Source organism: Falco punctatus (assembly GCF_963210335.1).
Source record: "Falco punctatus genome assembly, chromosome: 5".
In the NCBI taxonomy this organism is placed as follows: domain Eukaryota; kingdom Metazoa; phylum Chordata; class Aves; order Falconiformes; family Falconidae; genus Falco; species Falco punctatus.
The window spans coordinates 24,873,163-24,887,971 of record NC_137584.1 but is presented as its reverse complement, the minus strand read 5'-3'; the positions used below and the strand labels follow the sequence as shown (position 1 = coordinate 24,887,971).

Below are 14,809 nucleotides of genomic sequence, written 5' to 3'. Positions count from 1 at the left end.
TACATATACACATGTATATGTGGAAGTTTCGGTTCTAGTATTTTAATCCAAATTTGGAAGAAGAGTAGATGTTACACCATTTGTGAAAAACATCACAGCATCTTTTATGACTGATGAAAACCTCAGCTTCATGTGTCTCCTTTTTTGTTATTTATCTTAATCTGAATTTCTTATGATTTTGGGTTTATATGGTATACCTTCAACTGCAAGAAATCAAGGACCATGTGTGCTGCAGGAAGATTTGTAAAGTTTCTGTGGAGACAGGGGCATACCTTGTATGAGTCGCTTAAATTTGTTCTTCCTGTTGTTGCCAGGCTTCTTTCGCTGAAGGTATACATAATCATTTGAGTTTGTTTAACATAAAGAGAATTGACACCAGAGTTTGCAGTAATCCAAGAACAAGTGTAAAAATACCACAAGAGAAAAACACAAGATCACTCTGTATAATATGCTCACTTGAATACTCCCATGACACTTAACTAAACACACAGGTACTCTTTATTTTAAAAGTGTAATAGATGCCAGATGGAAGCCAGATATCACCAGCCTCAGAGACAGGTCAAAGAGAACAGTGCTGCTTTAAATGGTAACAGCCCAAAGGCAGAATTTCTGTCCCATGGAAGAAAATGGCAGAATTTTACAGTGTGAGGACTTTTTGTCATTCCATGAGAAATAACTTCATTTAATGAGTTTATTTGAATAATATGTCAGAGGGATATAATGGGAAAATTCATTCAGAAACAGTCAAAAATAGGTCAGAGCCAATTATGACTAACATCATTCTAAACCATAACAATTATTTAAATTCCTTCTGGTAAAATCTTATGTAACTGTCATTGTCACTTTGCCATATTTCTTATATTTTAATTTATAGTATAGAAGTAAGCATCAGCGATTACTCAGTTATAGTCAACAGGCTCTTTGTAGCCAGCAGCAGCTTGGCTATCTTACCATCAACTCTGCCTTAAAAGCTTGCACACTTTTGGGGTGGTCAGCAGTATACACAGCTGGTGGTCAGAGACCATTTGTGGCAGATCAGAATCCCCAACGTAAATTTTGACATGTTAAAAACCTAAGGATATCACTAGAGTTATTCTAGCTGGAAAATAACCTAAGGCCACTGAGAGCTTTCTCTTTTTCCTAAAATTAATAATGGAAGGCAGAAAAATCCTGCAAATTTGCTCACAGAATGGAAAATGGTAAACTAAAAAAACCCTTATGGCTGCTGGTACTTTGTTTTTGTCAAAGAAGTCAGTGTTCTTTAAATACTTTCCAGCTGACACTTTGGTTACTTGCCATCTTAGTGAAAAATGTCAGAAATTCCCTGGAGCACCATGGAATACATAAACTTTGAACCATAGCTCTAAATCTCTCCATTCACACAAAGGATCATGGGGTTTTAATGACCCAAATGGGTCAGTACCTTTGATTTATAGCTCACCTAATGGTTCAGCCCGTGCTTGTTTACGTTTGCTGTTATTTGGCTATACAGAGAGTGGTAATGTCTGCTATTCTTCATTGTAGGAGCTCAAAAAGGGAAGGAAATACAAGACTTTTATTTCAGTCACACCAGCAATTACTGAAGATGTAAAACTGAGCACTTGTAATGTGTAGTGCTCAACCAAACTGAACTGCAGATAAATGCTGGGAAAGAATAACAGGGAAAACTGCAGTTCATTCTGAGCATTGGCTGAAGTGTCTCTTGCCACCTTTACTGGGATGGATCCAATATTAACATTCCTTGTGTTCATCAAAAGATAATGCTCATCCTTTCCATTGTGGCCAAATCCCATTCAGCAATCAAAGCAGTGAAGTGATAAGTAACTATAATTAATATAATAACCCCAAGAAACCATGAGTGGAAATAAAGGATAAGCACTCTATTTTTATGATAAAAAGCAGAGAAAAAGCACGGAGGCCATGCATATCATAAGAAAGTAGGTGCATGAAACACCCAAAAGGAGGATGGGAAGGACATGAAAATCCTGTTGGAACGCTGGCTGCCTACCCCTTTTCAAGCACTGCATAGGCAGCTTGACAGCATCGCTCTGCAAAGACACGGTGTCTAAAATCATAGCTCTTACTCTGTGCCATGTGATAGATTGCAAACATCATGCTGGGAAAACAGTCAGCACGCACACCTTTGGCTTTTCACTGGCCTATCAGCATAAATTCGGCCCTGTGGTTTGGGCTTGTTTCCCTTGAAGTGCTTGCCTCTGAGTTAACCCTGGGTTAACAAGGTCTGCTTGGAGGTTGGCTGGCTATGCTGTATTCAGAGGCTTGGGATTCACATTTACATAGGCTCCAGCATGTAGGCTGACAGGTATTCCAGAAGCCCATCACAAAAAATCTGTTCTGCTGTGTCAAGTGCCACAGTATTTTTTTACCTTTTTCACTCTACCATGCTGTCTTTCTGATGCAAACAGAAGTATGATCAAGTACAAAGCAGCACGTGGTGATAAAGCAACAAAGTTTTCCTATAGGATTGAATTTGTGCCCCTGCGGTGATGGGTATGAAATGCATCTTCAGCTGCCATCTGTATCCTAGCAAAATTGGTTTGCTGTCCTGGGAGTGGGCAGACATCCATCAGCTTGGCAGATGTGTGTGCTTCCAGTGCCACACAGCACCACGCAAAATAAAGGTGACCTTCCAGCCTAGGAAGTCTGATTGTCAGTTCATCTTGAATTTCAGTATTCAAAGGATGTAATCATGTGATTGACAGACTTCTGAGGAGAGGTACACCATGTTCATTTGCAGCTTGTGAGACAGGATGGGAAGAATAACAGTGAGAATGTTAATTCCTCATCAGCTTTCCACCAAAAGCCCTACAGAAGACTTAAAAAATTGATGACACTGGCAACTTAGCTTTGTCGTTGTCAATGCTCTTAACTTACTATAAATGTACAAAACTTTTCATATGTATGTTGAAATGCCAAAAGCAATTGCCATGAATACCCATAGAAATCAGAATATAGTTTCAGTATTTTTCCTTGAAACAGTCTAATAGAAGGGGACATATCAGAGAAGAATACAGTAGCTGCTACGCATTGTAAAAAACTCTCCTATTCTGCTTTAATTCAAGCACTTGATTTTGCTTTTACAAAATCTCAGTCATCAGTGGAATAAAACAGAGGTTTGAGTTTTGTACACAGTTAATTTGCAGTGCTGCAGTTTTTTGCTGCAATCTACTTTCTTTAACTTCCCCTGAATACAGCTCAGTATTTATCTCAGTTTCTCAGTTAAATATTTATAAGGACATGAATCCATCCACTGGAAAATAAAAAATTCATAATATCAAAAGATTATTTTTTAAGAATACCTGAATAGCACGGGGTCTATGGCTCCCATAGCAAAATTTTCTTAAATAAAACCAGCGTTTTCCTTATAGTTTTGACAAGTGTCAAAAGTCATGTTTTTTGTCACCTCAAACCAGCTGTTCTTCTCACCCCTGCAGGGTGCAGTGCCGAGTACCGAGTGACTGCAGACTAAAGCACCTGCTGTGATGAGTCACTACTTACAGCGTTCTGCGTTTTGCAGCACAGCAAAGAAGGTTTGTCCAATATTATAATGCCAGCAAAGTTTAAAGAAGTGTCATTTTCAGGATTTATGTTCCTTAAACGTAGCACTAAAAGCACAAAGAAAGTAAGAACATTTATCCAAAGGTTACAATCTGACACTGTCATAAAATTCAGAACAAAAATTAAAGCCAATTAAAATTAGTTGAACGACCGTGAGGAATCCTGAGACTAGATTCTTTTGTGCTGGGGTAAGATGCATTTTAAAATATAGGTCTTTCTGATAATATTTACAGAGAACTACATACTGAAAACAGGAATTCATGTAGGCTAAAATGTATACTCAGTAGTAGAACTATATTAAATACTAACATTTGCACCAAAATTAAATTCTCACATACTTTTATTTTCCCTCACTATAGAGATTGGCTTTTAAAAGCAGAGCTCATAGTTTCCAAGTTCCCTCCCATTGGAAAAATGCACAATAAATTCAAAAGTTCTGGTGAAGAGTAGTTAGACAATGTAGTCCGGACTTGTACAGACAACTGCTACTTCATGAGAGATGATGCAGTGTTACAAATGTTATTGCCATGGTTATTCCTCCTGAGCTGTGACTGGTACCCCCTGCTCATGATCCCTTGTATTATGGTTAGCATAAAGAATGCCATTTTATTGGCAAATGGCTATTCTCTGTGACTGAGCTGACCATGTATCAGTCCCCCTTCCCTGCCTCATCAGGCCCTGTAGGTCCTGTGCACCAGGCAGATTTCTTCTCCCCCTCCCTATATACTTCCTGGGTGCCGGGCCAACTTCATCCCTCCTTACCAGCCTTTAGGGTCCCAGGCCCCTGGCCAACCAGGCTGTGATGACCCCGTCACAGAACAGGGACGTGTAACAGCACACAGAACACTGTATAAAGTTTGGCATTTACAACTCCTAAGTGGGACTTGGGCTGGAAGTGCTGCTGGACAGCAAAACCTGTAAACCCCTGGTGTCAGGGATGCCTCCATCACTGCCTGTTTCCTCTGAGGACTGAGTGACTCATATTCTTGTACCTATTTTTGAATCTAGATTATGATTCTTACATTGATACAGCAAGCCAAGTATTAAGATTTGATACGGTGTGCAGATTAGGAACCACAAAACCAAGTTGTGCTATAAAATTCTGTGCTATACTATTAATAATATTGTGCTACACCAATTCTGCTTATAAAAATCCTGTGGTACCCTGATCATAAAATTCTATGCTATGCTAATCATAATGGTCTGTAAAACAATAAGGGTATCACTGTAACTACAACTTAGTGCCATCACCACTCTGCCAAGGAAGTCCAAACAAATCTGTCTGTCCCTGTAGTGTCAAGTGACCTGATCTTATCTACAGACCTCAGTAACTTCATTCTTTTACATTGAAATGGGTCAGAAAGAAACTGGGAAAACATGGTCTGAGAGGGATAGCGGAGGGGGATAATGGGTATCTAATCCATTGAATCCAAAATTTATATTCTGTTAGCATTTCTTAGGTAGAAGTGTAAAAAACAGCAATGAGTGGACAGAATCTAATTCAAAAATACATATCAAAAGAAACTTTCTCTTTCTTGAACTCAAAAACTTCACTGTGTTTTCAATGCCATTTCAGTTTAATTCAGTACATTCAATGAAAATTGAAAATATGTTGAATGCTGTCTGCTGCATTCTACAATAAGCAAATATAAATCTTTAGAAAGTCTAATCATTGTACTCCAAAAAGAAGAAATACTTTAAAAGGTCAAAAGTTGAGAACTTTACCTCTGCTACTAATTGACTGCGCAGATAAAATAATCAAGGGTAGAAATTCTACACAGAAGAAATTAAATGTTTGCATATTTATCTAATTAAGATAAAAAGTTGGTTAAATTTACTCATAACTGGTACAGTACTTTCCAACTCAGTATTGTACAAAAAAAAAATAATAAAAAAACCCCATGATGACCCCTAAAATGATGGATTCTAAAGAGTCTTTAGGAAGTAGCCCAGCATCTGTAACAGCTAAAAGTATGTCATATATACAGCAACACACAGTAACTATACTGCCTATACAATAATTTCAAATTTGAAAATAAAAGTTTATTATGTTTCCTTAGAAAGGTCAAAAAGCCTGAGTACTATGGAAGCAGATCACAATTGTCTCACTATTATTTTGTAATTCTTCCCATAATTTGTTATATCCACACCTTTTCCTTTATCTTCTGTCTGAACTGTAAGGTCTCTACAGAATTAATTGAATGAGAAACTAGTGCAGATCCTGCTTTAATTGGACAGGGGTCTCTTGTCGCCATCCCAGTGCAAATCAGTAGTAGATACAGAAATTATCTCCTCTGAATGAATAATTTTATAACAATTGAGATAACAGGTTCTGCCTTGGACACACACGGGTGGAAGAACAAGAAAAAAACTCAAAGCCCACGTAGACACTGATGCTCAGTAGTGCCCTCAGATTGGGCACAAAATTTGCTGCCTCTTTAAATTACTTTTTGGCAAAAGCAGGTATTGGGTTTGCATGCCCCATATCAGAGAGCATTCTTGCTGAAGGATCATGAGGTGTGGCCAGGTTTCTGCTGCCTTTGCCCATTCCATCCATGTTTGTGGTAACATCAAACAACAAGGAAAGAAAAGAGAAATTCCAGCTTCAAGGCAAAGCTTACAGCAAGGTGGTTAAAGTTTATAGGAAGCCTAAACTCAAGTTTGCATGGAATGTGCAGAAATAAAAGCACACATTCCTGGTAGCAGGCTTTGGGAGTGTAATTTCAGGTGGGTTACAGTGCAGCCATAGCCTGTCAGTTTAGAAGAAACTTTCTGCTGTGTCTGGTTTGCTTGGGCAAACAAAACCCACAACGGAGCCTGGACTCAAAGGAGCCTGGACTGCTAGTAGGGCAAGGAAGGCAGAGTGTTGTCACAGGTACATGAGCCCTTATTCAGGTTTTATTCAGTGCAGAAAGCAAACTTCTTATGGTTTCAGGACTTTATTCCTTACAATGAGGCTATATAGTGATGAAATACCATTTTAAAGCTGTTTGTCTGCTGGGTTTCATTATATACTACTGTCCTAAGATATATATTTAGAGCGAGAAATGAGAGGCAAGGGCATGCACACCGATATACTACCACTTTTTTGACAATGTGATCAGAGATTTCAAGTAGACTAGGTAAATAAACATCAGCTGATTGAAAGTATCTGAGCATCTTTTCCAGAACAAACAATTTGCAATACATATTCACAAGAAACCGTAAAGTTCATACCCAGAACAACAGACCACAGGGTCTCACCATCACTTTTTTTTTCCATTTTAACCAAATGAATCAAAATGTCTCATTTTCGTTCTGATTTACACAGAAATATTTTATGCGAAACAACATTGTTATTTCTTGGCAGCTAGATCTTATTTCAGTAGTAGACATGGAACTACCTCTTAATTTTCAGTTTGGTCTTTCAGAGACCTATTATTGGAGTATTACAGATAAACTTGAAATGTCACCTCTGGCTCTGCATCTTCTCTCATGTTATTTTGCCTTTGGGATTAACACTTAATGAGCAGCTCTTGTCTTCTGATCAATTCAATGGGAGCTAAATTGTTTGGGTTTTTTTCATTGATACCATACAAACTGGTTAAACTGGCTATGGAAATAATTCATGATCAGTTCTCAAGTTACAATATTAAAAAGCCATCAATCAAATTTAAACATAATCTGAAGTAAAAATCACGTAAGAGTATAATCTCAAAGCTATAAAGTTGAAGGCACAAAAGGAAATGTATGAAGTAAAACCAGTAAGTACAGTATCACCAGTGGACCAGTTATTAACAACAGCTGAATAAAACTGAATGGGAGGAAACCCAAGTTTTTCCGGAGCAAGGTTTCCAGAATATTGAGACTAATGGGTGTCAGAAAAAAATGGAAAATTTACAAGTGAACTAACTTTACTTCCTAGTGAGTTTGACTTCATATCCTTAAAGAGTAAGAGAGGGACTGGATATGTATGAATATTTATGTTGAAAGAGACAGGTAATTGTTAGCACTGTGGGAAACAGCATGGTAAAATGAATCACTTTCTTTCCCAGTTTGAAACTGCATTTGCTGCAGTATGGTGTTGAAGGTAACATTAATCAGCTCACCAAGAATACAGAAACGACGATGAGACTTCTTCATGCTTACTTGTACTGATCTTCGATTTTAAACCTATTCACTTGTTCCTGTTAATTCCTTTGGACATTCCTTGTGACAACTTTAATGACAGGATTAAATCTTTACTCCATTTATCAGGTAAGCCCCCAATATTGTTCATTTTGTGCCCACAACATGGACAGGAGGAAGAAGGAGGGCCCTCACACAGTAGGCTTTTATCCCTTTAAGGCATAATGTATTCTCGTAGTGGCGCTCAGAGGCCCCATTAAAGTTTCAGAAATTTAACATACTGGGTAGATTTTTCATGGATTTATCATGTGATTTAAAGTCCAAAGTGTATTACTTATTGAATTAGACAGAAGTTTCCGATCAGCACTTTAGATTACCCTCATCCATCAATCACATAAACACATGCTAGTTTACTGGTTGAAAGTATTTTTAATACAGCTTTTTCAAGTTTTTAATGTATATTTGTCATATTTTTTTAAAAAAGGTACTAAATACAGCTAGATTCCTATTTAATTTGAGATCATATCAAAGAAAATAGGATTTATAAAAGTAAGCTTATTTCCATTGTCCTGAGGGTAACAGCACAGAATTATTTAATCATATGACACACTTCGATCTAAAAAGTTTCTGCCCATTGGCTAAGCCTTCATAAATGATTAGTTTTAGCCTACTTCATCTGGGAGGCAAAACATACACATTTTAATGTCTTCACTGTGGGTCAACATGACAGCCTTTTTCCTCATGATTGGAGTATGCATAGATGCAAAGCTAGGACTTTTCTGTTGATAATTTTTTTTTCAATTATTTTTAACTTCTAAAAATTACACAAATGATGGGCCAAAGTAGTAAGGGCCAAGCAGCTTTGATTTGAGACGGCTCAGTTAATTAACTTCCTGAATAAAGTTACCCTATACAAGTTTCCATGTGAGTCAAAAACATTACCCAACCTTAGAAAAGAGACTTGAACCCACTGATGAATTCCATCAATAAAAGCAGGATTGAAGGTTATATAGATTTGCAATATTGAATAGTATTACTAGAGCTCTTCAAAATTTTAAGAGCACTTTAGTTTTGAAGATTGAAATGCTCATAATGATGTGAAGTGCTCTCAAAATTCTAAATCATTCTATGCTGCAGATCCCCACATTCTTATTACTGCTAAATTTCAGCTGCTCTTTTATTATAATCAACATGTTGGTTTAGAAAAGTATTGCATTGCCTTTTTTACCAAGGCTCAAAACCTCATTCTAAATATACATTGAAATTAGCTGGGCCTTATGAATGATGTTCTTAAAAATGCAAAACAACAGACCAGCAAACCAAGACACCCAACAGCCTTGATAAAAACTTACTATATCAGCTGAAGTAAAACCACAGAAAAGTAGTTTTATTTAAATTTGTCAGAACTTTTTTTTTGTTTTAATATGGAAACTAAACACAGTTGACTGTTGGTAACATTCTCCTTTCACTTTTTAATACAAATATTTTTAGGAGCAAGTTACTGTCAAGTACCTAACTACTTCTTTCTCAATGGAAACAGTATGAGAAATTACATGAGTGAGACATGCACACAGCCATGTAAAAACCACAGTTTACAGAGAAACTATGTAGAACACTGCTAGATACCTATTCCTTTTCTCCATACCTAATCACAGAATCAAAGAATCGTTCATATTGGAAGGGACCTTTTGAGACCAACTAGCCAAACCTCCCTGTTTAAGCAGGATCAGCTACAGCAGGTTGCCCAGGACTGTATCCAGCCAAGTTTTTAATATCTCCAAGAATGAAGACTCCATAATCTCTCTGGGAAAACTGTTCCCATATTTGACCACCTTCACAGTAAAGAAGTATTTTTTGTTTTTCATGTTTTTTACTTTGTGCCTATTGGCTCTTTTCCTGTCAGTGGGCACTTCCAAGAAGAATCTGTCTGTCTCATCTTAATTTTCTTTCAGCAGGCATTTATACACAATGACAAGACCACACTGAGACTTCTTTTCTCCAGGCGGAGCAGTCGCAGCGCTCTGAAGGTCTCCTTATATGAAAGAAGCTCTAGTTCCTTCATTGGTTTCATCATCCTTCACTGGACTCAGATTAGTAATTCCATATCTTGTACTAGAGAACCCAGAACTGGACAGAGCACTCCCGGTGATGCCTCACCAGTGCTGAGGGGAAGGGAAAGATCACCTCGATTGACCTGCTGGCCACGCTTTTCCTAATGCAGCCTAAGGAGCTTTTGGCTTTGTTAATCACAAGTGTGCATTGCTGGGTTATCTTCAACTGGGTGTCCACCAGGACCTACAGGTCCGTTTCTGCTAAGCTGCTTTCCAGCTGGTCAGCCCCCAGCATATACAAGTGCTTGGGTTGTTCCTCTTCAGGTGCAGGACTTTGCACTTGTCCTGGTTGAACTTTGTTAGGTGCCTGTCAGCCCATTTATGCAGCCTGCTGAGGTCTCTTTGGATGGAAACTCGGCTCTCTGGTGTATCAGACTTTGTTCCAGGTTTGCATCATCTGCAAACTTTCTGAGAGTAAACTCTGCCCCATCTTCCAGATTGTTAACTAAGATGCTAAACAGGACTGGACCCACTATTGGCCCCCGGGGTACACTGCTAGCTTCCTGCTGTTATCTCACCAAAAGTGCAACATGCTGCCCCGTCACTTTCCCAATCTGTCCTTCCTAAAAAGCCTGTATCCATCCATTGCAGCAATCCAGCTGTGTGAGATATCTCACCATGTTTCTGTGATCCCAGCAAGGTCATCGCCTTGTAACTGTGCACAGACTTCTCATCATTCCTCCTGGTTGTTCCCGAGGAATGCATATCTGGGTTACAGTTCACATAATGATAACACTGAAATGGGCATAGCATTAATTCTTCAGTACGTATGCCTTAGACACCACTTTTTTAGAAGGTTTCACCTTCAAACATTGCCTCTTACTGATGGTACTTAGCTAGGAGCTTCTAGTAAGAAGGTAAAGAGATAAGGAGGTAAAGAATAGCTGCAGCTGCATCCTTGAGTCTAAGAAAGGGGATGGTGTCTTTTAAATATTTGTCAATATAAATTATAACTAGTATGTAATGACTGATACTCTGCAGTGGCTTAGTTGGCCGATTAATGTCACAATTTCAAATTCACCAGCCAGTTTAAACCACAGTCCTGGCAGAGATACAGTAAAATAAGTCTCATTATTTCTATAAAAGAATGCTAGGGAGACTCAGGTAATCACTTGCCAAATTTAGCCAGTCATTTGTCAGTGAACATTTTCTTCCATAGTTTTAAGCTGTAAGAGAAAGCAGTGTATGTCACATAGCAGAAATTCTTATGATTGATTCCAGAGATTCAACAAACCTAACCTTTAGCATAATGTGCAAGGATGGGCCCACGGAGATGACAAACTCCCCTAGCCCCTGGGGTCTAAAGGAAGACACTAACCTTGTTTGCTAGACACGCAGCAGTGGACGGGGTGGCTGTACCTGCACCCATTTTCTTGGACTGTCAGAAAGCCAATGAAGCTCTGAAACGCACAATTGACTTGGTCTGGGGTAACGATCACTTGGCAAGCAGCACTGACTGTAAGGACTTTCTGTTTCCTCCCTTGAAATATAAAATTTACCTTACATTTGGAGCTGTTTTACGTTCATGCCAGTGCAGTGTCCTTATATAATCTGTCTTTGTTGCACTCAACACCAGTGAGCTAATCTCTTTAAGCTAATCTGAAAGCAGGTTTTTGTCTCGATTTAGAGTGGTAAATAAATGTAACCATGGTTGAATGGGTAAAGGAATAAACCACAAATAAAGATAAGAAACACCTACAAAAAAGGCAGGGTTTTTTTCCCTATTTTTTATGATGTTAAAATATGAAACTCTGAATGACTAGCACCATTCTTTTTTAGTTTTATCCCAGAAAGAGTTGACCCTGAGGATTTGCATTTGCATTTGCTACAGCAAGAGAGAGCTAGATCCTTCTGGCAGCATTCATTGTTGGGAAGGTACTTTTGCTGGTGTGTCTGCCCAGAGGGATGCCAAGTGCTGCTGAGTTAGAACAGTCTCCCGCTATCATCCTTCACTCCTGGGTGTTTGATGTTCTTACACGGCCTCTCTTAACATTTCATTTCAGGGATGAGATCTCACTTGAGGGACGTGCTTAAGTGGTCCAGAACCACAGCTGGAAAACTGACTGGATGCACATCATATCATTGAAAACATCTGTTTGTTTGCAAGAAGGTAATTCCTCCTCCCCCCCCCCCCCCGCCCCCTCCTCCACAGAATTATTATCATTCTGTGTTTTCCTTGTGCAATTAATAATAAGGGGCAGTGTGATCCCACCTGTCATAACCAAGGTATTTGCTGAAACAGGAAACAAGGAATGTGCCATCAGTGAGATTCAGTCTACTTGTGACTGTGTCATATACAGCACTCAATATGCAAGATTTGAGCACTCTAGACTTTCTGTGCTTCCTTTGGGCACTTTGGTAAAGTAGATATCCATCCACTTGAGTTTGGATTGCGGGTTTTCATGGAGCTTTTGACAGATCTAAGCACTATTTCCCCAGAGCAGGTATTGCTTTGCATCAGTGGGTGACTACACTTGTACACCCCATCTAAAACTTAAAACACTACACAGCTTCCACACATGCTGAAAAGCTGAAAAAAACAAGAAAATGCATAATTTATGCTAGGTCACATAGGTGGAACTTAGTTAAGATTCAGATGCTGAGTTTAGACACTAACTAGGTAAAACTCAGGTAGTTTTGATCCCCCCTGCACGTGCATTGTCAGGAAATAGTGGCTTATATACGGTAGGAGTGGAAAATGAAAAGCTTACTTCTGTGTCTGTATTATTTATTCAATACCTTAATTTACTTTACAGAATCTGACTGTATCTTTATGCCCATGACTGCGTAGACATTTTTTTATGTCTGTTAACAGTTCTTTAATAAATGTCAATTTTGTGATTTTTACAGCAGTGTAAAACAGAACAGAGAAAGTTTTAAAAGACAGTAGGTTTGCAGGCATTACCAATGCATGTTCTTCCATCTTCTGCCAGCTGGTAAGGGTCAGTATGGAGACATTTATAGCTGCCTTTAGTGTTAATGCATTTAGCAGAAGGAGAGCATGCTGGATTAATTTCATTTTCGCATTCATTGATGTCTGCAAAATGAATACACACGGATCAATAATCGTGACAAATTACAGAGGTATTACTGCCTTCTCATACACACCTTCTACAAGTATTCATAAACGAAAGGTATTGTACACTTTCAGTGACACACAGATACTGCCCAAGATCCACATTGTTACTGTTTAAAGCACAGAACTGGATTGGTTTGGTTTTTTGGTTTTTTTTTGTTGTGGGTTGGGTTTTGGTTTTTTTTTTTTTTTTTTTTTGCTTTGTTTTGTTTTGATTTGGGGGGGGGGTGTTTGTTTGTAAGCTGGAAATGATGAAAAAAGAAAATTTTGTTTTGGTAATCTACCAAAAGCTACAAATGCAATTAGCTGAATTTCAAAAATGCAAACTGTGAATCTGAGAGCTCTCCTTGCATGTGCTTATGTCCTAAGACTGAGTTCCTCTATAAACTTTCTCCATACTGCGCTCTACAGAGATAGTGAAAATAATAATGCTGACAGTTCTATACGCTTCTAGGCATGATTTTGAGGAGTCAAGGATTCAGGTTAGCTTTGGTTATAAAATTTATAACAGTAATATGTGATATCACTGCAAAGATGGTTGTTTCTAGATGTTATATAAATTCTGTGAAATGACAGTATCCTGACAGAATGGTGAGCAGTTGAACAATTATCTATTGAAAAATGTACATAAACACATTGTTCCTGAGGCCATTCAAGACCTTTCATATTCTGATCATGTGAGGAAATGGGAGACAGTGTGGAGTGCAGAAAAGAAAGTACTCAATGAGGGGAAGAATAGAGTCTTTTTCATATTTCTGCATCTTTCTTCTTTCTGTGCAATATTTACTTGCAGGTCTGGATTTAGTTGCCTAAAGATAGGTGCCCAGCACTGTTCTAGATAGTTTTCCATTGGTCCCGTATAATATTTGCCAGCTTGTTCAAGATCTCTGACCCATGGTCCTGCAAAGCACTGCGAGCCTGTATGTGGGCAGGCAGCTGAGCCTTCAGTGTCTTCTTTTTTTGGTTATATACCTTATTTTTGATTTGCTACTTGAGGCTAAGCAGCTTTTTTGGATCAGTACTAGAAACTGACCGCGTAGGAATGATTTACTGACTTCATTTAGTATTGTCACTCAGACCACTTAGGGAATACCATCTTTGGAAATAGGATCAAACCTGATCCTCTCTTAAATTTTAATACAAAGCAGCAGCTGTGTCCAAAGCTAGCCATCAACTGAGACAATCAACAATTAATAATGCAATGCAAGGAATAATCTTAAAATTCAGAACCTTAAGAAATGCTAACCTTCATAACACCTCTCTGAAGCAGGAAAATAATCTGTTATACAGGATGAAGATAAGTATTACTCCCATCAAGAGTACATTTTGGGTTAACTCCCACTGGCTTCGTCATCATCTGGGAAGGAAAACCTGCACAGGCTTTGCCTGCACTGTAATTCAAATGTGCTATTTCAGCTGTTGTAGATACATAGCCATGCTATCTGTTAACTAGCTAACTTTTCTTTCCGTCACTAAATAGTGCATGTCAGATCTTTCCAGCCTACTCTACTATACCAAGAGCGCCATACTTTATTAAAGCACAGTAAACAGAGTTATCTATCAAGAGTAAGATAACACTTAATATAAAGGAAGGTAGAGTAGTCTAGCACTAAATGACTTCCTGAATCAATAGAAATGATTTCTGTCAAAGCCAAAGTTAGTAAGCAGGAATTAACAGCTCTCAGATTCCTATGCTTTTGCCAGCAGGCTGTTCTGTCTTTTCCAGAGCAGCATATAATTTTGAAACCATCTGCAGAAATGCTAAGCTCTATCCTCCTCATTATATTGCTTGACATTCCTAATTTGCTGAACATTTAAAAGAATGGGAACACATTGCAGAGACATGCATGGAACAAAGTGCTTTCTACTGTAAAACTCAAGTAGCATCTGTGTAAGTGGGTTTTGATGGTTTTCTTTTAATAAAGGCGTTGCTTAT

General features: G+C 38.4%; 1 protein-coding gene across 3 annotated transcripts in view; it reads right to left on the bottom strand.

The window, feature by feature from the left end:
• Positions 1-863: 863 nt before the first annotated feature.
• Positions 864-14,809, bottom strand: part of TPO (thyroid peroxidase) — a 59,087-nt gene continuing 45,141 nt past the window's right edge. For all 3 annotated transcript variants that reach the window (XM_080387796.1, XM_080387797.1, XM_080387798.1), the window contains one exon: positions 864-12,834. In XM_080387796.1, coding sequence (XP_080243922.1) covers positions 12,674-12,834 — 161 coding nt within the window. In that variant the 3' untranslated portion in view covers positions 864-12,673. The remainder of the gene's footprint in view (positions 12,835-14,809) is intronic.